This window comes from Ovis aries, chromosome 25 (assembly GCF_016772045.2).
Source record: "Ovis aries strain OAR_USU_Benz2616 breed Rambouillet chromosome 25, ARS-UI_Ramb_v3.0, whole genome shotgun sequence".
Classification (NCBI taxonomy): Eukaryota; Metazoa; Chordata; class Mammalia; order Artiodactyla; family Bovidae; genus Ovis; species Ovis aries.
Genome location: NC_056078.1, coordinates 21742112 through 21765497, shown reverse-complemented (window position 1 = coordinate 21765497; position 23386 = coordinate 21742112). Strand labels below are relative to the sequence as shown.

The 23386-nt window shown below is 34.6% G+C and overlaps 1 protein-coding gene across 6 annotated transcripts in view; it reads left to right on the top strand.

Moving 5' to 3' along the window:
• The window catches only part of CTNNA3 (catenin alpha 3), a 1860557-nt gene that overhangs the window by 1666014 nt on the left and 171157 nt on the right, over positions 1-23386 (top strand). For all 6 annotated transcript variants that reach the window (XM_004021400.6, XM_060406827.1, XM_060406829.1 and 3 more), the window contains one exon: positions 19986-20167. In XM_004021400.6, coding sequence (XP_004021449.1) covers positions 19986-20167 — 182 coding nt within the window. The remainder of the gene's footprint in view (positions 1-19985; positions 20168-23386) is intronic.

Genomic DNA, 23386 nt, shown 5'->3' with positions numbered 1-23386 from the left:
CCAAAAATAGGTGGACTTACAGTTCTCAGTTTATAAGTACATGTTATGGTTTGCTTTGGTGGGTATCTAGAATCTTAGGATAATTTCTTTTTTAAAATCAATGTATTTAAAAAGAAAGCAACTTATATCTCCCCTGCTCCCTGCCTCTGGCAGCCATCAGATGTTATCTGCATCTATGAGGCTTTTTTTTAAATTTCTAAATTTCACATATAAAAGAGATCATGTGGTATTTGTCTTTCTCTGTCTTATTTCATTAAGTGTATTGTCCTCAATGTCTATCCATGTTGCTTTAAATGGCAGAATTTCCTTCTTTTTTTAAGATTGGAAAAGATCCATTTCCTACACACACACACACACCCCACATTTTCTTTATTCATTCAACCTTCAATGAATACATTTCCATATCTCGGCTATTGTAAATAGTGCATGTACCTTTTGAGTTAGCATTATTGTTTTCTTCAGATAAATAACCAAAGTGGAATTGCTGAACTATATGGATGTTTTGCTTTCAATTACATAAGGCCTCTTAATGAAGTTTTTTAAAGTGGCTGCACCAATCTGCATTCCCACCAAGAATGCACAGACTTTCCCTTTTCTCTGCCTCCTCATTAACACTTGTTATTTCTGGTCTTCTTGATAATAGCCATTCTAACAGTTTTGAGGTGATACTGATTAAGATTTTCATTTGAATTTCCCTGATTTTTAAATATGTACAATATATTTTCATATATCTCTTATCTATCTGTATGACTTCTTTGGAAAAAAAAAATATCTATTCAGATCTTCTGCTTAGTTTTTACCTGTATTATTTGTATTTTTACTATTGACTTCTTTGAGTTCTCCATATGTTTTGGATGTTAGCCCCTTACCAGATATGATTTGCAAATATTTTCTCCCATTCTGCAGGTTGCCATTTCATCTTGTTGATAGTTTCCTTTGCTGTGCAGAAGCATTTTAGTTTGATGTAGCCTCATTTGTTTATTTTTAATTTTGTTGCCTTTGCTTTTGTGTCAGATTTAAAAATATCATTTCAAGGCCTATGTTCAGAAGGTTACTGCTTTTGTTTTCTTCTAGGAGACTTATGTTTTCAGGCCTTATTTCAGGTCTATAATTCATTCTAAGTTAACTTTTGTATATAGTGTAAGATAGTGTTCCATCTTCATTCTTTTGTTTGTAGTTATCCAACTTCCCTAGAACCATCTACTGAAGAGACTGCTCTTCCCCCATTGTATATTCTTAGCTCCTTTGTTTAAGTTGATTAATTGTAAATGCATGGATTTCTGCTCTCTCTCTATTCTGTTCGATTCAACTGCATGTCTGCTTTTATGTCAATACCATACTGTTTTAGCTACTATAGCTTTGTAATATAGTTTGAAATCAGGGAGCATGATGCCTTCAGTTTTGTTCTTCTTCCTCAAGATTGTTACTATAGGATTTCATATAAATTTTAGGGTTATATATTCTATTTTGGTGAAAAATACCATTGGAATTTTCATAAGGGTTGTAATGAACCTGTATAATATTTTGAAAAGTATTATAACTTTAACAATATCAAACCTTCTAATTCATGAGCATGAAATATCTTGCCATTTATTAGTGTCTTCTTTAAGATCTTTCATTAGTATCTTGTAATTTCAATATTTAGTTACTTCGCTCCCTCAGTAAATTTATTACTAGGTATTTTATTATATTTGATGCAGTTGTAAATAAGATTGTCTTCTTTTTTTCTCTTTCTGTATATAAATGCAACAGATATAGTTAATTTTTTTACCTTACAACTTTACTGAATTTGTTAGTCTAATAGTTTTTCTATGGAGTCTTAAGGGTTTCTATACCTAATAAGTCATCTGTAAATAGTGACAGTTGTTTTTTTTTTCATTCCAATTTGAATGTCTTTTCTTTCGTTTTCTTGCCTAACTACTCCAGGTAGGACTTCCAAAGCTACCTGGAATAAAAGTAGTCATTGTCTTTTTCCTGATCTTAGAGAAAAAGCTTTCAGCTTTTCATAATTCAATATGATTTTAACCATAGGCTTGTCTGATATGAGTTTTATTATGTTGGGTTATGTTTCCTCTATGCAAACTTGATTAAGAGTTTTAACCTTAAATGAATGTTGAATTTTGCCAAAACTTTTTTCTACATCTACTGAGATGATAATACACATTTTTATTGTTCATTTTGTTAATGTGGTGGTGTTTCACATTGACTGCTTTGAGGATGTTGAACTATCCTTACATCCTTGGGATAAATTCTTATTTGTATTAATAATTTCATGTTTATTTTTGCTCTTCTTTTTACTTTCTACTGTAAAAGAAAAACAGAATATTTCAATAATTTCAGACTTTCTTTTAGGGACAGATTCATTCTTCAGGAATAAAAACTGTGCAGGGACGGATGATGAGGTTCTGATGAATGTGTAGATATCAGGCCAGGGAATAGCAAACCACTCCAGTATTCTTGCCTGGAAAACTCCATGGACAGAGGAACCTGGCAGGCTACAGTCCACAGGGTCACAAAGAGTCAGACACAACTGAACAACTGTCACTTTCAGTACTTTAAAAGTGTGCTTAAAAAGTACAGTATTTTTTTTAATAGTAGAACATGTAGCAGAGAAAAGGACAAAGTAAAAAGATAACCTTTAAAAGAAAGGTGACACCTAAGAAATAAATTCTCATGTGCTTTCTGAAGTTTGTTTGAAGATTAGGATGTGTATGTTTTGTTGTTTTTACTGTTTCTTTTTTTTTAATTTTTATTTTTACTTTATTTTACTTTATAATACTGTATTGTTTCTTTTGAATCAATTTTAGAATTATAGGAACATTAAAATTATACTACAGAGAGTTCTCATACCTTCATTCAGTTTCTCCTAATGTTGCCTTATGGTATAAATAAGGTCTGCTTATCAAAAGTAAGAAATGTACACAGGTATTACACTAGTAGATAAACTAGAGACTTCATCAATTTTTCCACTATTATTCATTCATTTTTGTTCTAGAATCAAAGCCAAGATCAACACTGCATTTGATTGTCAGATCTCCTAGTCATCTATAAACTGTGACCACTCCTTAACTTTCTTTGTCATTTATGACCCTGATACTTTTGAAGAGTACAGATCAGATATTTTATAGACTATCCATTGATTTGGATTTATCTGATGTTTTTCTCATGATTATGTTGATGTTCTCAGTCCAACAACTCAGGTGGTATAAGATGACAATATGTCACATTTCTCATGATGTTGGCCTTGATTACCTGGCTAAAGTGTTGGTTATTGGCTTTCTCCACTGTGAAATTATGTTTATTTTTTTGTTGTAATTAGTATCTTGGAGAAAATGATTTAATGCTATTCAAGTTTTATTTCTTCTCAAGTGTTTATCTACTAAGTTTAATGTTCATTGCTTTATCTTGCCACAGATATTACCAGATATTTGCCTAACACTCATTTTATATCCCTTATTTCTTATGAATTTATTAATCATAATTAAAAGAAAGCTGTCCCTTGTCTCACATGATTTGTTCAGTTTGTTTATATCATGATGGGCTCATGCATATTTATTGTATTCTATGGATTTTGTTGTTCTGTTTCATTGATTAGTTGTTCCAATTTTGCTATCGGAAGCTTTTAGAGTTTGGCTCCTATATCTTTTTAATGTTTCTTCTCTGATATTTTTTAGGAATTGCTTATTTTTTGCATCATAAGATGATCCAAGTTCAATTAGTTTATCAACTCTTTTAACTAAATTCATCTTACCAATATCAGATGGCAACTGACAAGTAAGCCTTTGCACATTACTTCCTCCAGTGAGCACCTGCCTGCACCTAGACTTCAGATTAATTGGTTGCCCTGTGATCTCTAAACAAGATGACCTATTTTTAGTTCACTCCAGATTGACTAAACTTTAAACAGGTTTATTCCTGACTATAGGTCACTGACTTTCCTTTTTTTTTTTTTTTTCTTTTTTTTAAAGAGCATTTACTTTAGAAAACTTAACTTTCCCTGTTCCTTTGAGATGCAAATATCTCCCAGCCTCTTGCAAGGCTTACAGTTCAGAAATACTTTTTGCAAGGACCTGGAAGCTACCCCTTTGAAATATAATAATTAAGAAAGATAGTATCTGTTGTCTACCAGCCTCTGCTGGATAGTAGGAGCCAGACTTAAATAAGCACCATTACCAAACATAGACCATCTAATCACATTGACCAACCTCCTCTTTAATGTCTTCTACTACTTTTCCAGTAGCTCATTCCAGTGCTTAAATCTCTTTCAACTTTTGTTTAGCAAAGTTGAGTTCTCTCCCCTATTGCAATACACTTGAAATAATTTTCCCCTGAATGTGTAATTTAGCCAGTGCAATTTTTCATTGACATCTCTGATGAGCTGAGAAAAAAAGGTCATGAACTTCTAAATTTTCTGACTTGTTCTTTTTAATGTGGATGCAATGTTTACTCCAATTTTGTAAATACTCAGTTAAAAAACAGATAGACTGTAGCTTTAAAATATTTCCATTCCCACTTTGTGAAATTCCCATATTACCCCCAAACATGTTCGTATTTTTATTGTACACAAATGATGTATATGGATTATTATCAAAGAATGTGATAAGGAGTTTGACAATTTTTTTTAATGTGGAAATTTTAGTTAAATATGGACCAGAACAGGAAAAAAAAAAAGACAACTACCCAGTGATATAGTCACAAAATAATATTTGTGAATTTTCTAAATTCTTTTTTTAAATACCTAGCAAGTGGTAATCAGGTTACAAAACTGACTATTCACTTTTCTTTGGGGATTACATATACTGTATTCAACTGAAATTAACCTAATGAGCTTTTTAATTCATCACATATATGTGGTGACAGGTGTTATCAGCATATGTATATAGATTGTAAACATGGTACTATATTAAATCATAATATAGATATGTATATAAGGATAATATATGGGTAATTATTTTCAATTCTGTGCTATTTTTCTCAGATTGTTATTTTATTGAGAAAATGTTATTAGTAAGATAAAGTGTTCAAATTCCCATAAACTCTTGGGAGGAAATCATAATTATATTTTATTATAATTAAAAATTAATTATATTTTATTCAATTATACATTTCATACATGTATAAATATTATAAATTATATTCATTACAAAGTGCAGTTAAGAAAGAGCTATACTATCAGTAGAGATGTAAAATTTTTTCTCAAGTTATATCTGTTTTAGTGGTGCACTATTCATGCAACTTGTCAAAATTTTATCTTTGAAAAGTATTTTAATTAGTTGTAAGCAGACATTAAACATCACATCATTATAGATATTTGAAAACCTTAGTTAGTAAAACACTTGCTTTTCAGGGACGGTTCTAGAACAAGTTATCTTGGATGAAGATACACATTTTAAAACTTAAAAAAAATCTACTGAAATTGGTCTTCAAATTGTATTCTATATGATTAACTTACCAACCAAAATATTCCAAATGTAATTTGATATTTTCTGGGCAGAGGGATTTTAAATTTTTTGAGAGCAGCAATGGTGCCATATAACTCCTATGCAGTAAATGCTAGGTGATGATGCTATAGATGACTCATTGTCATTATTATGACCAAACATAGTTGGACTATGCTATAACACACTGATAGGATGGAGGTGTCCTGATTTGCATAGGAAAGTTTATTCATAAACTGAAAAACCCCAAGTTATCTGAGCTTTCTGTCACTTCTTTGATAGATTTTATTTTCCTTTCCTGGGGTCAGACTAACATTCTTCCTGTCTACTGCCAGTTTACTGTAAACTGGGGCATGGAATTCAGGTAACTAAACTTCCTTAAATTGTGTGCAAAGTATAATTTGTTAAGGTCTGAGTCACATCCTAGAGGCAGTCTTGTGAATAAAATGAATGGGCTTTTTAAGACTTGATTGGATTTCTCACAGCCTCTATATAATATTTACTTATTGAATTGTTCCTTATTTATGTGTAGCAGCGTAGCTTCAAAGCCTGAGGATTTCTACTTTTTCAGCCTTGGCAAGACCTGAGACAAAAGTATTACAGAAACACAGAATGAAGATCTAAAGAAAAAAATGATGCAATTGAATATAAAGTAGTCTAAATCCTCGTAATGTTTATATTAAAAAAAATAGAGGACCATAAAGATAAGAATACTCATTTTTGTTGTTCAGCCCCTCAGTCATGTCTGACTCTTTGCAACCCCGTGGACAGCAGCACGCCAGGCTTCACTGTCCTTTACCATCTCCTGGAGCTTGCTCAAACTCATGTCCATCACGTCGGTGATGCTATCCAACCATCTCATTCTCTGTCGTCCCCTTCTCCTCCTGCCTTCAATCTTACCCAGCATCAGGGTCTTATTTCCAATGAGTCAGCTCTTCATATCAGGTGGCCAAAGTATTAGAGCTTCAGCCTCAGCATCAGTCCCTCCAATGAATATTCAGGATTTATTTCCTTTAGGATTGGTTGATTTGATCTCCTTGCGGTACAAGGGAGTCTCAAGAGTCTTCTCCAACACCACAGTTCAAAAGCATCAATTCTTTGGTGCTCAGCTTTCTTCACAGTCCAACTCTCACATCCATCATATTTAACTATGTGAGGATTACTTTTGTAGGTCATGAATCTCATTCAATTTTTGTTTTTACTGATGGGGGCTTCCCTGATAGCTCAGTTGGTACTCAGGTTGGATTCCTGGGTTGGGAAGATCCTCTGTAGAAGGGATAGGCTACCCACTCCAATATTCTGGTCTGGGGAATTCCATGGATTGTGGGGTATCAAAGAATCAGCCATGACTGAGCGACTTGCACTTTCTTTCACTTTTTATTAGTAAACCTTACTTGTCTCTTAGTACCAGAGAACTCAGAACTGAGGCTTCAGGTATGTCCAAAGAGAGGTTGAAGCATCTTTGATCAGTGATATGACACTGATACAATCCTAAAACTGTATTTTAGGATAAAAGAATAAATTATATGGCCTATGAAAATCCCTAATACCTTGACAAAATAAGAAAATAGAATATATCTGTTTTCCAAGCTTTTAAATTTTTTAAAATAATTCTTTCAAAATTTTAATTTAATTATATTTAAATTTTATTTACTGATTTTATTTTTCCATTAAATGTATGGAAAAATGTAACCCTCTGTAATGTACACACATATTTCCATGATCTAGATACAGTACTTTTAACATACTTCCAGAGTCATAGTTGCTTTGTATTTCTAAACCACTTCAAAGAAGTTTGCAACATCATAACATTTTATGCCTAAATATTTCAGTATTTCCTAAAATAATTTGTATTCTCTTATATAACTACAATATTGTTATCATTCACAGGAATATTAATAATCACTTTTAATACTTCCTAACAATCTATTTATTACTTTGCTGACTAAGGTCCGTCTAGTCAAGGCATGGTTTTTCCTGTGGTCATTTATGGATGTGAGAGTTGGTCTGTAAAGAAAGCTGAGCACCAAAGAATTGGTGCTTTTGAACTGTGGTGTTGGAGAAGACTCTTGAGAGTCCCTTGGACTGCAAGGAGATCCAACCAGTCCATTCTGAAGGAGATCAGCCCTGGGATTTCTTTGGATGGAATGATGCTAAAGCTGAAACTCCAGTACTTTGACCATCTCATGTGAAGAGTTGACTCATTGAAAAAGACTCTGATGCTGGGAGGGATTGAGGGCAGGAGAAGAAGGGGACGACAGAGGATGAGATGGCTGGATGGCATCATGGACTCGATGGACGTGAGTCTGAGTGAACTCCAGGAGTTGGTGATGGACAGGGAGGCCTGGCGTGCTGCGATTCATGGGGTCACAAAGAGTCGGACACGACTTAGTGACTGAACTGAACTGAACTGAACATTTAACTCCTAGTGCTAAAATCTATGCTGCAAATAAAGCCATAAAGAAAGAGGTATGGCCACCTGATACGAAGAATTGACTCTTTGGAAAAGACCTTGATGCTGGGAAAGATTGAGGCGGGAGGAGAAGGGAATGACAGAGGATGTGATGGTTGGATGGCATCACAGACTCTATGTACATGAGTTTGAGTAAGCTCTGGGAGTTGGTGATGGACAGCGAAGCCTGCTGTGCTGCAATCCATGGGGTCGCTTAGGGTCGGACATGACTGAGCAACTGAACTGATAGCATAAAAAGAAAAAACAACAAAAACACCTTGGAAATATTTCTTCATTTATAGGTAATATGTATATGTCCCCTACAGGCCTCGTTTCCATGATTGTAAAAGGTAGATATTAACAATATGAACCTTAGAATATTATTATTCAAATAGTGTAATTTTGCAAAAGTGCTTAGCAAAGTGACTGACGTGGGAAGCATGAACAAATGTCAATTTCCATTATTATAATTAACATTAGAAGGTAGGCAATCAATCAAGTTAAGCCTGATGATTTAATACTTAACTCTGTTTCAACCGAGCCCCTGAAGACTATAATGTTTTATAATAAAATGAGATAGGTTTTCTTTAGTAGGAATCTGTGAATATACCCCACAAGATTTTAAGAGTACTATTTTTTTTTGACAGATGAGGAAATGGAGAACTTTGTAAAGCTAATATATTTATAAATTTGATGTAAAAGACTATGTATAAAAATATAGAAATGCATATTATTCCTTAAAGCAGAGTCCAATTTCAATCCATAAATATCATTTTACAATATTATGGAAAATTTTCCTTAATGAATTCTCAAGAATATGTTTGAAATTACAATTTAGTATGCTTAAAAAATCAATCCAAAAACACTTTTTTAATGAATTTTTCCTCCAAATTTTAATTAAGTTGAATTTCTGCTGGCAGTACTTTAGATTTTCTAAACTCCAATTTAGAAATATTCTATTGCTTATATTTTTGATATATTAAAAACATCTTCATAACCAAATGCCTCTGGGCTTATTAAAAAATTGTAAATTCTACTGTTCAATAAACTCTGGAAGTAAGAATAGGAATTCTTCTTTCAGAAATATTTATCTAATATGTATACATCAGGCATATTTTTAATATTTAAAAAACATTTTTTTTCTTTTTTTTTTAATTTTAGTTTTTATTTTTTAAATTTTAAAATCTTTAATTCTTTATTTTGAATGTTGAGTTCTAGTTACCCATCCACATGAATAATGTTAATCAATTAGAAACTTCCTAATATTTATAAAAATAGTAATTGTAGATTACTTATTTAATTAAATATTGTTTCTGTATTCTATCCTGGTTTATGGATAGGAAAGAAAGCAGAATCATATGGTTTGCTTAAGAATTCAATTTTCACATAAAATTTATAGCTAAGTAAAGCAAAGTGGTGGGGAAGACTCTTGAGAGTCCCTTGGACTGCAAGGAGATCCAACCAATCCATTCTGAAGGAGATCAACCCTAGGATTTCTTTGGAAGGCATGACGCTAAAGCTGAAACTCCAGTACTTTGGCCACCTCATGTGAAGAGTTGACTCATTGGAAAAGACTCTAATGCTGGGAGGGATTGGGGGCAAGAGGAGAAGGGGATGACAGAGGATGAGATGGCAGGATGGCGTCACCGACTCAATGGACGTGAGTTTGAGTGAACTCCGGGAGATGGTGATGGACAAGGAGGCCTGGCGTGCTGTGATTCATGGGGTCGCAAAGAGTTGGACACGACTGAGCGACTGAACTGATCTGAAAGCAAAGTGATTTTATGGAAAAAAAAATATTAATAATGGCAACAGGTAAATTTATGTAACAAATATGCCATTAACTAGCTGGATAACATTTTTCAAGACCCTATTTTCCTAGAACTCAGTTTCTTTATCTACAAAATAAGCAATTTAGATTCTAGAACTTTTGAAAATGAGAGAATTATGGTGAGCTTCTCTACTATATAGTTTTTTGCTTATGGAATATATTTACTCGGTATATTACTTGATCACTTCTTCAACTCTATGAGACAGCTATGTGAATATTTTTAAGTGCCCTTTTCCATAATGGGCTTCCTTGGTGGCTCAGATTGTAAAGAAACTGCCTGCATTGCGGGAAACCTAGGTTTAATTCCTGGGTTGGGAAGGTCCCCTGGAGAAAGGAAAGGCTATCCACTCCAGTATTCTGTCCTGGAAAATTTCATGGACACAGAAACCTGGCAAGCTGTAATCCATGGGGTCACAAAAAGTTAGACATGACAGAGACTTTCACTTCCATAATATTTTAGAAACTCTTGGAGGCCATGCTCTTATAGTTATATACATTAATTGTAATCACCATTGACTAAGACTCTAATATATTCTAGGTACCACTGTTTACAGGCATAATCCTAATGGTCTGAAAACCCCTAATAAGATTATTATTATTTGACATGTGATGAAACTGCTGGTAGTTAAGTTACTGTCTTCAAAGCTAGTATTTGACAGAGCTGGAATTTGCATGAACCTCTGTATAACAACATTTTTTTTTTTGCCTTTTTTCTATTATCAATTTTTCCCTATCTTTTTATTTATTTTTTTTAAGTTGAATAGTATGTGACTTTATTTTTTTTTGAGTATTTTATCATATTTCTTTTTTTTTTATTTTTAGTTTTTTATTTTTTACGTTTTAAAATCTTTAATTCTTACATGCATTCCCAAACATGAACCCCCCTCCCACCTCCCTCCCCATAACATCTTTCTGGGTCATCCCCATGCACCAGCCCCAAGCATGCTGCATCCTGCGTCAGACACAGACTGGCGATTCAATTCTTACATGATAGTATACATGTTAGAATGTCATTCTCCCAAATCATCCCACCCTCTCCCTCTCCCTCTGAGTCCAAAAGTCCGTTATACACATCTGTGTCTCTTTCCCTGTCTTGCATACAGGGTCGTCATTGCCATCTTCCTAAATTCCATATATATGTGTTAGTATACTGTATTGGTGTTTTTCTTTCTGGCTTACTTCACTCTGTATAATCGGCTCCAGTTTCATCCATCTCATCAGAACTGATTCAAATGAATTCTTTTAACGGCTGAGTAATACTCCATTGTGTATATGTACCACAGCTTTCTTATCCATTCATCTGCTGATGGACATCTAGGTTGTTTCCATGTCCTGGCTATTATAAACAGTGCTGCGATGAACATTGGGGTACATGTGTCTCTTTCAATTCTGGTTTCCTCGGTGTGTATGCCCAGAAGTGGGATTGCTGGGTCATAAGGTAGTTCTATTTGCAATTTTTTAAGGAATCTCCACACTGTTCTCCATAGTGGCTGTACTAGTTTGCATTCCCACCAACAGTGTAGGAGGGTTCCCTTTTCTCCACACCCTCTCCAGCATTTATTGCTTGCAGATTTTTGGATCGCAGCCATTCTGACTGGTGTGAAGTGGTACCTCACTGTGGTTTTGATTTGCATTTCTCTAATAATGAGTGATGTCAACATCACTCATTATTAGAGAAATGCAAATCCCTATCTTTTTAAAAAGGGTAATGAAAATCATTTGATGTTTTAAGTAAAAAAAAAAAAAACTAATATAAGCATATCACTATTTTAGGTAGTAGTGATGAGCTTAGTGAAATTTAAAAGTAGGTAAAAAAAAATAGATCAATTGTGCAATTAGTGTAGTGTTAGAGAAATAACTTCCAGATGTTCAAGCTGGATTTAGAAAAGTAGAGGAAACAGATATCAATTTGCAAACCTCCACTGGAACATCGAAAAAGTAAGAGAGTTCCAGAAAAACATCTATTTCTGTTTTATTGACTATGCCAAAACCTTTGACTGTGTGGATCACAACATACTGTGGTAAATTCTTCAAGAGATGAGAATACCAGACCACCTGACCTGCCTCCTGAGAAATCTGTATACAGGTCAAGAAGAAACAGTTAGAACTGGACATGGAACAACAGACTGGTTCCAAATCAGGAAAGGAGTATGTCAAGGCTATATATTGTCACCCTGCTTATTTAACTTATATGCAGAGTACATCATGAGAAATGCTGGGCTGGATGAAGCACAAGCTGGAATCAAGATTGCTGGGAGAAATATCAATAACCTCAGATATGCAGATGACAGCACCCTTATGGCAGAAAGTGAAGAACTAAAGAGCCTCTTGATGAAAGTGAAAAGTTGGCTTAAAGTTCAACATTCAGAAAACTAAGATTATGGCATCTGGTCCCATTACTTCATGGCAAATAGATTGGGAAACAATGGAAACAGTGAGAGACTTTATTTCTTTGGGCTCCAAAATCACTGCAGATGGTGACTATAGCCATAAATTAAAAGATGCTTGCTCTTTGGAAGTAAAGCTATGAACAACCTAGACAGCATATTAAAAAGCAGAGACATTACTTTGCCAACAAATGTCCATCTAGACAAAGCTATGGTTTTTCCAGTAGTCATGTATGGATGTGAAAGATGGACTATAAAGAAAGCTGAGCACCGAAGAATTGATGCTTTTGACCTGTGATCTTAGAGAAGACTTTTGAGAGTTCCTTGGACTGCAGAGAGATCCAACCAGTCAATCCTAAAGGAAATCAGTCCTGAATATTCATTGGAAGGACTGATGCTGAAGCTGAAACTCCAATAATTTGACCACCTGATGCAAAGAGTTAACTCGTTTCCAAAGACCCTGATCTGGGAAAGATTGGGGGCAGGAGAAGGGGATGACAGAGAATGAGATGGTTGGATGGCATCTCTGATGAAATGGACATAAGTTTGAGTAGGCTCCAGGAGTTGGTGATGGACAGGGAAACCTTGTGTGCTGCAGACTGTGGGGTTGCAAAGAGTCGGACATGACTGAGTGACTGAACTGAACTGACTGATAGAGGAATAACAAAATTCTGTTTGAAAGTAGGGTATTAGGAACTTGAGATTAACATGTACACACTGCTATATATAAAATAGATGATCAACAAGGACCTACCCTATAGCACAGGGAACTCTACTCAATATTCTGTAATAATCTACATGGGAATAGAAAATCTGAAAAAGAATGGGTATAACTGAATTGCTTTCCTGTAAATCTGTATGCAGGTCAGGAAGCAACAGTTAGAACTGGATATGGAATAACAGACTGGTTCCAAATAGGAAAAGGAGTACATTAAGGCTGTATATTTTCACCCTGCTTATTTAACTTATATGCAGAGTACATCATGAGAAATGCTGGACTGGAAGAAACACAAGCTGGAATCAAGATTCCCGGGAGAAATATCAATAACCTCAGATATGCAAATGACACCACCCTTATGGCAGAAAGTGAAGAGGAACTAAAAAGCCTTTTGATGAAAGTGAAAGAGCAGAGTGAAAAAGTTGGCTTAAAACTCAACATTCAGAAAATGAAGATCATGGCTTCCGGTCCCATCACTTCATGGGAAATAGAAGGGGAAACAGTGGAAACAGTGTCAGACTTTATTTTTGTGGGCTCCAAAATCACTGCAGATGGTGACTTCAGCCATGAAATTAAAAGATGCTTACTCCTTGGAAGAAAGTTATGACCAACTTAGATAGCATATTCAAAAGCAGAGACATTACTTTGCCAACAAAGGTCCGTCTAGTCAAGGCTATGGTTTTTCCTGTGATCATGTATGAATGTGAGAGTTGGGACTGTGAAGAAGTCTGAGCGCCGAAGAATTGGTGCGTTTGAACTGTGGCATTGGAGAAGACTCTTGTGAGTCCCTTGGACTGCGAGAAGATCCAACCAGTCCATTCTGAAGTAGATCAGCCCTGGGATTTCTTTGGAAGGAATGATGCTAAAGCTGAAACTCCAGTACTTTGGCCACCTCATGCGAAGAGCTGAGTCATTGCAAAAGACTCTGATGCTGGGAGGGATCAGGGGCAGGAGGAAAAGAGGACGACAGAGGATGAGATGGCTGGATGGCATCACTGACTTGATGGATGTGAATTTGAGTGAACTCCGGGAGTTGGTGATGGACAGGGAAGCCTGGCGTGCTGTGATACATGTGGTTGCAAAGAGTCGGACACGACTGAGTGACTGAACTGAACTGACACCTGAAACTAACACAGTATTGTAAATCAACTGTACTCAAATATAAGACAAAATTAAATTTTAAAAAATGAAAAGAGAAGTGAACAGATAAAATAAGAGGAATTTATTTCTCCCTTTTAGAGGTAGGAGCTTAGGAAATGTGTAAATGTAAGTGACCAAGAAAATACAAGATCAGTGCTATAAAATTTTTGATCCTACACTCCTGTTTTTCTTTACATGTTGACAGTGTCTATTAACAACTTGGAACAAACATTTATCATATATATGTCCCTACTTCGAGGAAACATTCAGTCTAGGAGCTGGAAAAGGAAATGGCAACCCGCTCCAGTATCCTTGTCTGGGAAATCCCATGGACAGAGGAGCCTGGTGTGTTACAGTCCATGGGGTTACAAAAGAGTCAGATAGAACTTAGTGATTAAACAACAGCAAGTTGTCTGGGAGCAGAAGACCAAAACAACAACAACAGCAACAAGTAGATTCACCGTTATTCTAAAAGATGATTAATGCTTTCAAAGACCTTTCAACTAGTAAGATAAGATACTGACATTCACAAACATCTAGGCTACAACAGAGAACAATATAAATATCCTGAGAGAAGATTTCGTCACATGTTCTGAGATTTTCAAAGGAATAATGACATATAGCTGGAGAAGAAAGATATACCCAATGCACCTGGCTTGGAATATAATTGTTTGGACCAACAAAGATGAGATGTGTAAAGAAGATGAGCAAAATAATTAGTGGGCAACACCCTAAGATATTTACCTGCAACAACAAGCAGCTTGATTTAGTTTGAGTGTAAAGTGCTTGAAAGGAAGGAGAAATAACATTGAAAAGCTCATAGAGACAAAGCTCATAGTGATGGCTGTGTCATGGTAATTTCACTCCTAGATGTAGTCTCAAGAATGCAATGGTATGTGCACAAAAAGAAAAATATAAGAATATTCATTATTCATAACAATCAAAAATAGAATGCTTCCGAAAAGGTCATTAATAGAATTACAGAAAAGTAAATGGTTTTATGTTTCACAAAGTGGAATGCTGTCTGTATGGAGCAATGAGAATAAACAGACTATAACTACATGCGTCAATTATAGATGTATTTCAAATATATAAAAGCTTTACATAAGAATCCAGGTACAAGAGTATTGTTATTATTCCATTTTTATAAGGTTCAGAAACTGGAAAATCTGTAGCTTTAGAAGTACAGGTGATGATGCGATTGTTCTTGAGAGAGAGTGGCTATAACAGGACACACGAGGCTTCTGGGATGCTGCTAATTTTTGTGTTTCTTAAATGTGGGTGTTGAGTACATGGATTCACTCAATTTCTAAAAGTTGTTCAATTGTACATTTATGGTTTGGGAAATTTTCTATGTGAATTTTCTACTTTAAATTTAATAGTGATATTTGAGGAATTTATATCCTTTATTCAGTAAGAAGACATGAACTGTATGTTTTAGGCTGAAGAATTGCACAATCTTATCAAATTCAGATTGAATCAAGTGGTAGCAAGACAGAAGGATTGAAAATGAAAGAGAAAATTAAGATCTGAGCTTGTATAATAGTAACTGAAATACAAAGAAAGAGGTGAATGTGATAAAAACACTGGTGATAAAATGGACAAACGTTGTGCCTAGCAGAATGGGATAGATAAAAGGAGAGGACTTCTAAAAATAAAAAAAGTAAGATTACAAGCCTGAGAGGCAGGTAGTACTGCTGACAAACTTGAAAATAAAGATAAAGGATTTGGCAAGTGTTGGCAAACCAGTCAGCAGGGCAAATCTGGCCCATTGACTGTTTTTGTTTAGCCCATGAGATAGAAATGTTTTGTTTGTTTGTTTTACATCTTTAAATGGTTAAAGAAATTCAGGATAGCTGTAATCAGAATAATATTTTTGACATGTGAAAATTTTATGTAGTTCAAATTAAAATGTCCATATAAATTTGTATTGGAACAGGGTCCTGCTCATTTGTTTGCATAGGGTCTACTACTGCTTTTGCATTATAGCAGCAACAGAGTTAAATAAAGTAACAGACTTATTGCAAAATATATACTAGTAAAGATGTACTATCTTAGTTTTTTGAAAAATTCTGGTAATCTCTGTTTTAGAGCTAAAAGTATAAATTATATATGTATTACTTGAAAATGTCTTATAGGCTAATGGGAGCTTTAGTTGGAGAGAGGAGAATAACCTTAGAATTCTGAGGATCACTAACTGTATAGAGTGAAGAACAGAATCTCTTAGTATGAGTAACCATTAGCATTTAATAGCAGTTAAGAACTTTAAAAGCTGTATTCCTATTCATTTGATCTCTAAAACAATCTGTTCAGTCAATATCATTTTTTCTAGGTTGCAAATAAGAAAACTTGAATTTTAAAATATATGAGACATATTATGGACAATAAGCATTTCAAAAATAGAAGGTGATAGAGAAATATCATTGAGGAGAAGGTAGATATTTTGGTATTTGGGGGGTGGTATTCCTTTCATTTGCAGGCACGGTAATAGAATGAAAACTCTGGAGCTAGAGTTTCTGAGTTTTCATCCTGGTTCTATCATTTACTAATACTACAATCTTGAGTAAATCATTTAACCTTTTAGAGACTCAGTTTCATAATCCATAATATTAGAGTGAGAATATTCTTACCTCATAGGGCTGCTATGATAATTAAATTTTGAATATATGTTAACTTGCCTAGAGGAGTATTTAGCATATATAAATGTTGTTTTCATTGTCTTTTGGAATAAATATTTTAAACACCTAACATACAATGTAATTTCATTTTTATGGCAGGGATTCAAAAAGCCTTTAATAGCTCTTTATATCAGAGTTGTATTCTATATATTTGAGCAGGAGTAGAACCACTTAGCCAGCCAGTAATAATGTTAGAAATTCTACTTACTTGATTTATCTTGAAGTTCATACCTCAGTTCTTTGCTTATCCTGCAAAAATATAATCCAATAAGGAACTTTCATCTATAATTCCTAAATATCAAATATTCTCTGAAGTTCTGTTTTGATATTTTCATAATAATTGAAATTGATTGGTGGCATATAATAAGTCATTCACAGAAGCACTAAAATCTTCAGTAAAGGTGTCACTCAGTAATTTAATACTTGTTTGTTCTTGTTTTTCCTCATGTAATAAAAAAGGTCAGAATTCTCCAGAACTTTTAATTTTATAAACTATTGCCTGACTTTTGGCCTTTATCTTGTCAGGAGTAAATATCTGCCAATTGTAATTCACCATGTGAGTTGAGATGTTATTAAAGAAATTGAGTGCAATCCGTGAAATTCTTGTCCAGGACAGGGTCAGTCTCAATGCTATCGAATAATTGACTCTGTTTCCTGCCTGACAGATGGATAGCAGTTGCAATTATTGTTGTTTCGTGTCTGGGGAAATGTAGACAGGAGAGTTAAATGACTTCCTCAAGATCATATTGGAAATCAGTGACATTCCAAGGAATAGAACTTGGAATACACTTAATCAGATCACCTCTAGAATAATTTGAACTTTATCATGAAGACAGTGAAAATGTTTCCACAATATTCCAGGATACACTTCAAAATTATTTCTTAGATCCAGAATCATACATTTATTATCTCTGAGATAAAGACTATAAAAAGCGGCCCCAAATAAACTGATCTATGGCTTTATTATTTGCAACTTTAATTACCTTTTTATGAAAATGGAGAAAATGATAATGACTAGTAGTGAAGAAAGGAAAATTCATTTATATTTTTCAGCTAGTTTAGTGGATTAGTACCTTACAGCTTTATTAATGGCTTGTATACTATTGATTTAAAAGGTAGCTATGTCTTTATGTACATGCTTTGCCACATACCAGCAGCAGTAAAACTTGCTCTTCTTATAAGCTTATCACGTAGGCCATGTTTCTTGAGAAAAGAAACTACAATTTATTTTTACCTCCTAAGGAAGAATCATCTATACATTCATCAATCAAAAGTTTAGTCTCCTAGCTTAATTTAGTTCTTGAAATAAATAAGGAAAACAAAGCAAATTTAAGTGCTATATATGTGATTATATTTTGATATTTTCATTGAATAAGAAACAACTATTGGACTTCCCTGGCCATCCACTGGTGACTTCCCCGGCCATCCACTTGTGACATCTCTGAGCTTCCATGGCAGTAGTGGGTTCAGTCCCTGGTCAGTAAACTAAGATTCCACATACCATGTGGTATGGTTAAAAAATAAAAGAAATAAAGAAGAAACTATCATTTACTGTACACTCAATATGTATCAAGCTTTGTGCTAACTGAAGTATGGATGAATAATCCTGAAAATTTAAAAATACCAAGTTATTTTAGACCCTGAATTAGGCCTCTGATTGGTAATAAATGACAGATAATTGACATTAGCTCTGTGATTTTTATTTTTTGGTTAGATTTTCCATTGATCATTCTTGTAATTCTTTCCACTAATACATTTTAGTTTCATTGTTCTTGTACACTATTGCCTCAATAAAATATGTTTTCAGTATTCTGAATCTAGCAATCATACTTTTGCAAAGCTTTCTAGATTATATCTTCCAATTTTGCCATTGATAGGTAAACTAGAAATTAACATCTGGAAATGCATAGGAATTGTAGCTATCATATATTTCCTGTGAATGATCAAATAAAGTTCCACTTATATAGGATTTATCATTTATAAATGTTCCATCTCAAACCTATGTGCTTGTTCTACTTTTTGATTATGTATGAATTTCTTTTTTGACAAGATGATTGAGTAGACAATCTCATGAAATTTTATGACCTTGATTAATATTATCAAATCACTTTCATTTCAGAGTTCTTTTTTATTTGATAAAAAGTCATAGGCTTCAGGTGCTATAATTGTTTATATGGTAGTATGGTGGTATGGTGGGCTTCCCTGGTGGCTCAGATGGTAAAGATCTTACCTGCAAAGCGGGAGACCTGGGTTTGATCACTGGATTGGGGAGATACCCTGGAGGAGGGCATGGCAACTTGCTCCAGTACTCTTGCCTGGAGAATCCTCATGGACAGAGGAGCCTGGCAGACTATAGTCCGTGGAGTCACAAAGAGTCAGACACAACTGGGTGACTAAGCACACATCACAATAGTGCAGATGGTTTCAAATGGAAGAGGCAAGTCTGCGTACTGTTCAAAATATGATATATACAAAGAATAGTACTACGCCAGTGCATTAAGTTTGCTGTGCATGAGTTTAAACCTCAAATCTCAGGATGCTAATTAGGGAGGGCTGCCTTAGCAAACTTTGCCTATAACATTTTTATTCTTCCCTCAGATAGTTTGTGTACACACACACACCTGAATATGTTTACATGCACCATATACACATTAATCTTTGGAATTTTATAAATGTACTTGTCTATATACATATGATTTATAAATATGTACTGTACTGTTTATCAATGTGTATTCAGTGTTTGTAATTAACTCCATCTATTAATGTAAATATATACATAAATATAAATAGTCTCATTTCAATATTTTTTTATATTTGTACCTTTTGAGGCATACTGTTAGTATAATTTAAAGAGGTATATACTTGTCTAACATGTGAGGTATTAAATTATGTTTGAACTAATTTATAATACATTCAAATTTTGGGAAGTCCTACATTTATATTAAAGAATAGATTTAAATATGTCATATATTAAATTATATATTGATATTCATAAATTTAATGTTGTGGTTCTAACTAATTCTGTAATTTTACATTCTAACATTGTTGCAAACAATTATGATTCAATAGATTTTTATACAAAAAGTTAAACCTGGATAGTTTTGTTATATGACTTTATAACAAACAGCATCAGCATGCTGACTCATGCTGATGTATGGCAAAAGCTGACACAGTGTTGTAAAGCAATTATCCTTCTATTGAAAATAAATTTAAAACAGAAAAGCATTATTGTCTCTATTCTTAAAGGAACAAGTTTTATAAACATCTGATAATAATCACTTCATTGTAAAATGTATTTGACATAATGGAATGATTATAAATTGAATTATCACCTGTTTTAGGCTAAGATGACTCAATTGCCTGAAGCAGAAAAAGAAAAGATTGCTGAGCAAGTTGCTGACTTCAAGAAAGTAAAGAGCAAGCTGGATGCTGAAATTGAGATATGGGATGATACGAGCAATGATATCATTGTTCTGGCCAAGAAGATGTGTATGATCATGATGGAGATGACAGACTTCACAAGGTAATTATGTGGGAATTGGCGTGTAATCTTTATCATATTAGGAACATTTGTCGAATTAGTGAACCTTTGAGTTTCTCCAAGTATCAGGTGTTAAAAGTTAAGTGGTATGGGAAAAGTAAATGCTAAAGAATTAGAAAGTTATAGGTAGTTTCTAGAGGTTTTGTGGAGAAGGCAATGGCACCCCACTCCAGGACTCTTGTCTGGAAAATCCCATGGATGGAGAAGCCTGGTAGGCTGCATTCCATGGGGTCGCTAAGAGTCGGACATGACTGAGCGACTTCACTTTCACTTTTCACTTTCATGAACTGGAGAAGGAAATGGCAACCCACTCCAGTGCTCTTGCCTGGAGATTCCCAAGGACTGGGGAGCCTGGTGAGCTGCCGTCTATGGGGTCGCACAGAGTCGGACACGACTGCAGTGACTTAGCAACAGCAGCAGCAGCAGAGGTTTTGATAAATAAATGAAGCAGAGTTTCTCATAAACACCTGAGGAACGATTTTAGAAGCCACTCAATGCCTTCAGTCTCAAGAACCTTCTCTGTGTATTATACTAGCTTTTTTTTTTTTTTAAAAAAAAAAAAGGTAAATCAAATTATGATTTCTATTGGAGTTCTCTGAATGATTGATTTTCATAGCTACATACAGAGATATCAACCAGATATATTTGAAATTACAAAGACTTAATGATGTGCATGAAGGAATTGTTCATTGTGTGTATATTCTAGAAATAATGAACTTATTCATCAAAATAATGTTCTTATTGTCATTGTTCAGTCACTAAGTGATATCTGACTTTTGGCAACCTCATGGATGGCAGCACGTCAGGCTTGTCTGTACCTCACTATCTCCCAGAGTTTGTTCAAACTCATGTCTGTTGAGTCAGTGATACCATCTAACCATTTCACCTTCTGTTGCCCCCTTCTCCTCCTGTCTTCAGTCTTTCCCAGCATCAGGGTATTTTCCAATGGGTCAAGTCTTTGCATCAGGTGGCCAAAATTTTGAAGCTTCAGCTTCAAAAGCTACTGGAAAAACCATAGCTTTCATTGTATGGACATTTGTTGGCAACGTGATGTCTCTTCTTTTTAATATTCTGTCTAGATTTTTCATAGCTTTCCTTCCAAGGAGCAAGCATCTTTTTATTTCATGGCTGCAGTCACCATCTGCAGTGATTCTAGAGCCCAAGAAAATAAAATCTATCAATGCTTCTACTTTTTCCCTATCTATCGGCCGTGAAGTGATGCCATGATCTTAGTTTTTTGAATGTTGAGTTAAAGCCAGCTTTTTCACTTCCTTCTTTCACCGTCATCAAGAGTGTCTTTAGTGCCTTTAGTTCCTCCTTCCTTTCTGTCATTGGAGTGGTGTCATGTGTGTATCTGAGGTTGTTGATATTTCTCCCAGCATTCTTGATTCCAGTCTGCGATTCATCTAGCCAAGCTTTTTGCATGATGTACTCTGCATATAAGTTAAATAAGCAGGGTGACTGTAACTTCAAAATATTATTTTATAGAACTAGCCAAAGAACTGTAGTGTATAGAGTGCTTGCCTTACCAGTTACTAAGTGAACAAAAGTACAACAATTAAAATAATTTAGTTTTGATATAATTATAAAAGCCACAGAACAGAATATTCTGAAGCAGACCTAGTATACTTATAAAACTATTCATTTATACTGCATACATTAAACATAAAAATAACTTTTAGATGAGGGAATGACATAAATGTAATTTAAAAATAATAATCAATGGAAAATATTGATGAATATTTCACTCAAGTTAAGCCTGAGAAAAGTTTTCTAAGCATTATGCACAAAGACCTCATAAAAATGGATGGTGCTGGGAAAACTGGTCAACCACTTGAAAAGAATGAAACTAGATTACTTTCTAACACCACACATGAAAATAAACTCAAAATGGATTAAAGATCTAAATGTAAGACCAGAAACTATAAAACTCCTAGAGGAGAACATAGGCAAAACACTCTCCAACATAAATCACAGCAGGATCCTCTAAGATCCACCTCCCAGAATTCTGGAAATACAAGCAAAAATAAACAAATGGGATCTAATTAAAATTAAAAGCTTCTGCACAACAAAGGAAAATATAAGTAAGGTGAAAAGACAGCCTTCTGAATGGGAGAAAATAATAGCAAATGAAACAACTGACAAACAACTAATCTCAAAAATATACAAGCAACTTCTGCAGCTCAATTCCAGAAAAATAAACGACCCAATCAAAAAATGGGCCAAAGAACTAAATAGACATTTCTCCAAAGAAGACATATGGATGGCTAACAAACACATGAAAAGATGCTCAACATCACTCATTATTAGAGAAATGCAAATCAAAACCACAATGAGGTACCACTTCACAACAGTCAGAATGTCTGCAATCCAAAAATCTGCAAGCAATAAATACTGGAGAGGGTGTGGAGAAAAGAGAACCCTCTTACACTGTGGGTGGGAATGCAAACTAGTACAATCACTATGGAGAACAGTGTGGAAATTCCTTAAAAAGTTGCAAATAGAACTGCCTTATGATCCAGCAATGCCACTACTGGGCATATACACCGAGGAAAACAGAATTGAAAGAGACACATGTACCCCAATGTTCGTCGCAGCACTGTTTATAATAGCCAGGACATGGAAACAACCTAGATGTCCAACAGCAGATGAATGGATAAGAAAGCTGTGGTACATATACACAATGGAGTATTACTCAGCCGTTAAAAAGAATACATTTGAATCAGTTCTGATGAGATGGATGAAACTGGAGCCGATTATACAGAGTGAAGTAAGCCAGAAAGAAAAACACCAATACAGTATACTAACACATATATATAGAATTTAGAAAGATGGCAATGATGACCGTGTATGCAAGACAGCAAAAAAGACACAGATGTGTATAGCGGACTTTTGGACTCAGAGGGAGAGGGAGAGGGTGGGATGATTTGGGAGAATGGCATTGAAACATGTATACTATCATGTAAGAATCAAATCACCAGTCTATGTCCAATGCAGGATACAGCATGCTTGGGGCTGGTGCACGGGGATGACCCAGAGGGATGTTGTGGGGAGGGAAGTAGGAGGGGGGTTCATGTTTGGGAACGCATGTACACCGTGGTGGATTCATGTCAATGTATGGCAAAACCAATACAGTATTGTAAAGTAAAATAAAGTACAAATAAAAATTTTAAAAAATTAAAAAAAAAAAGGATCATGAAA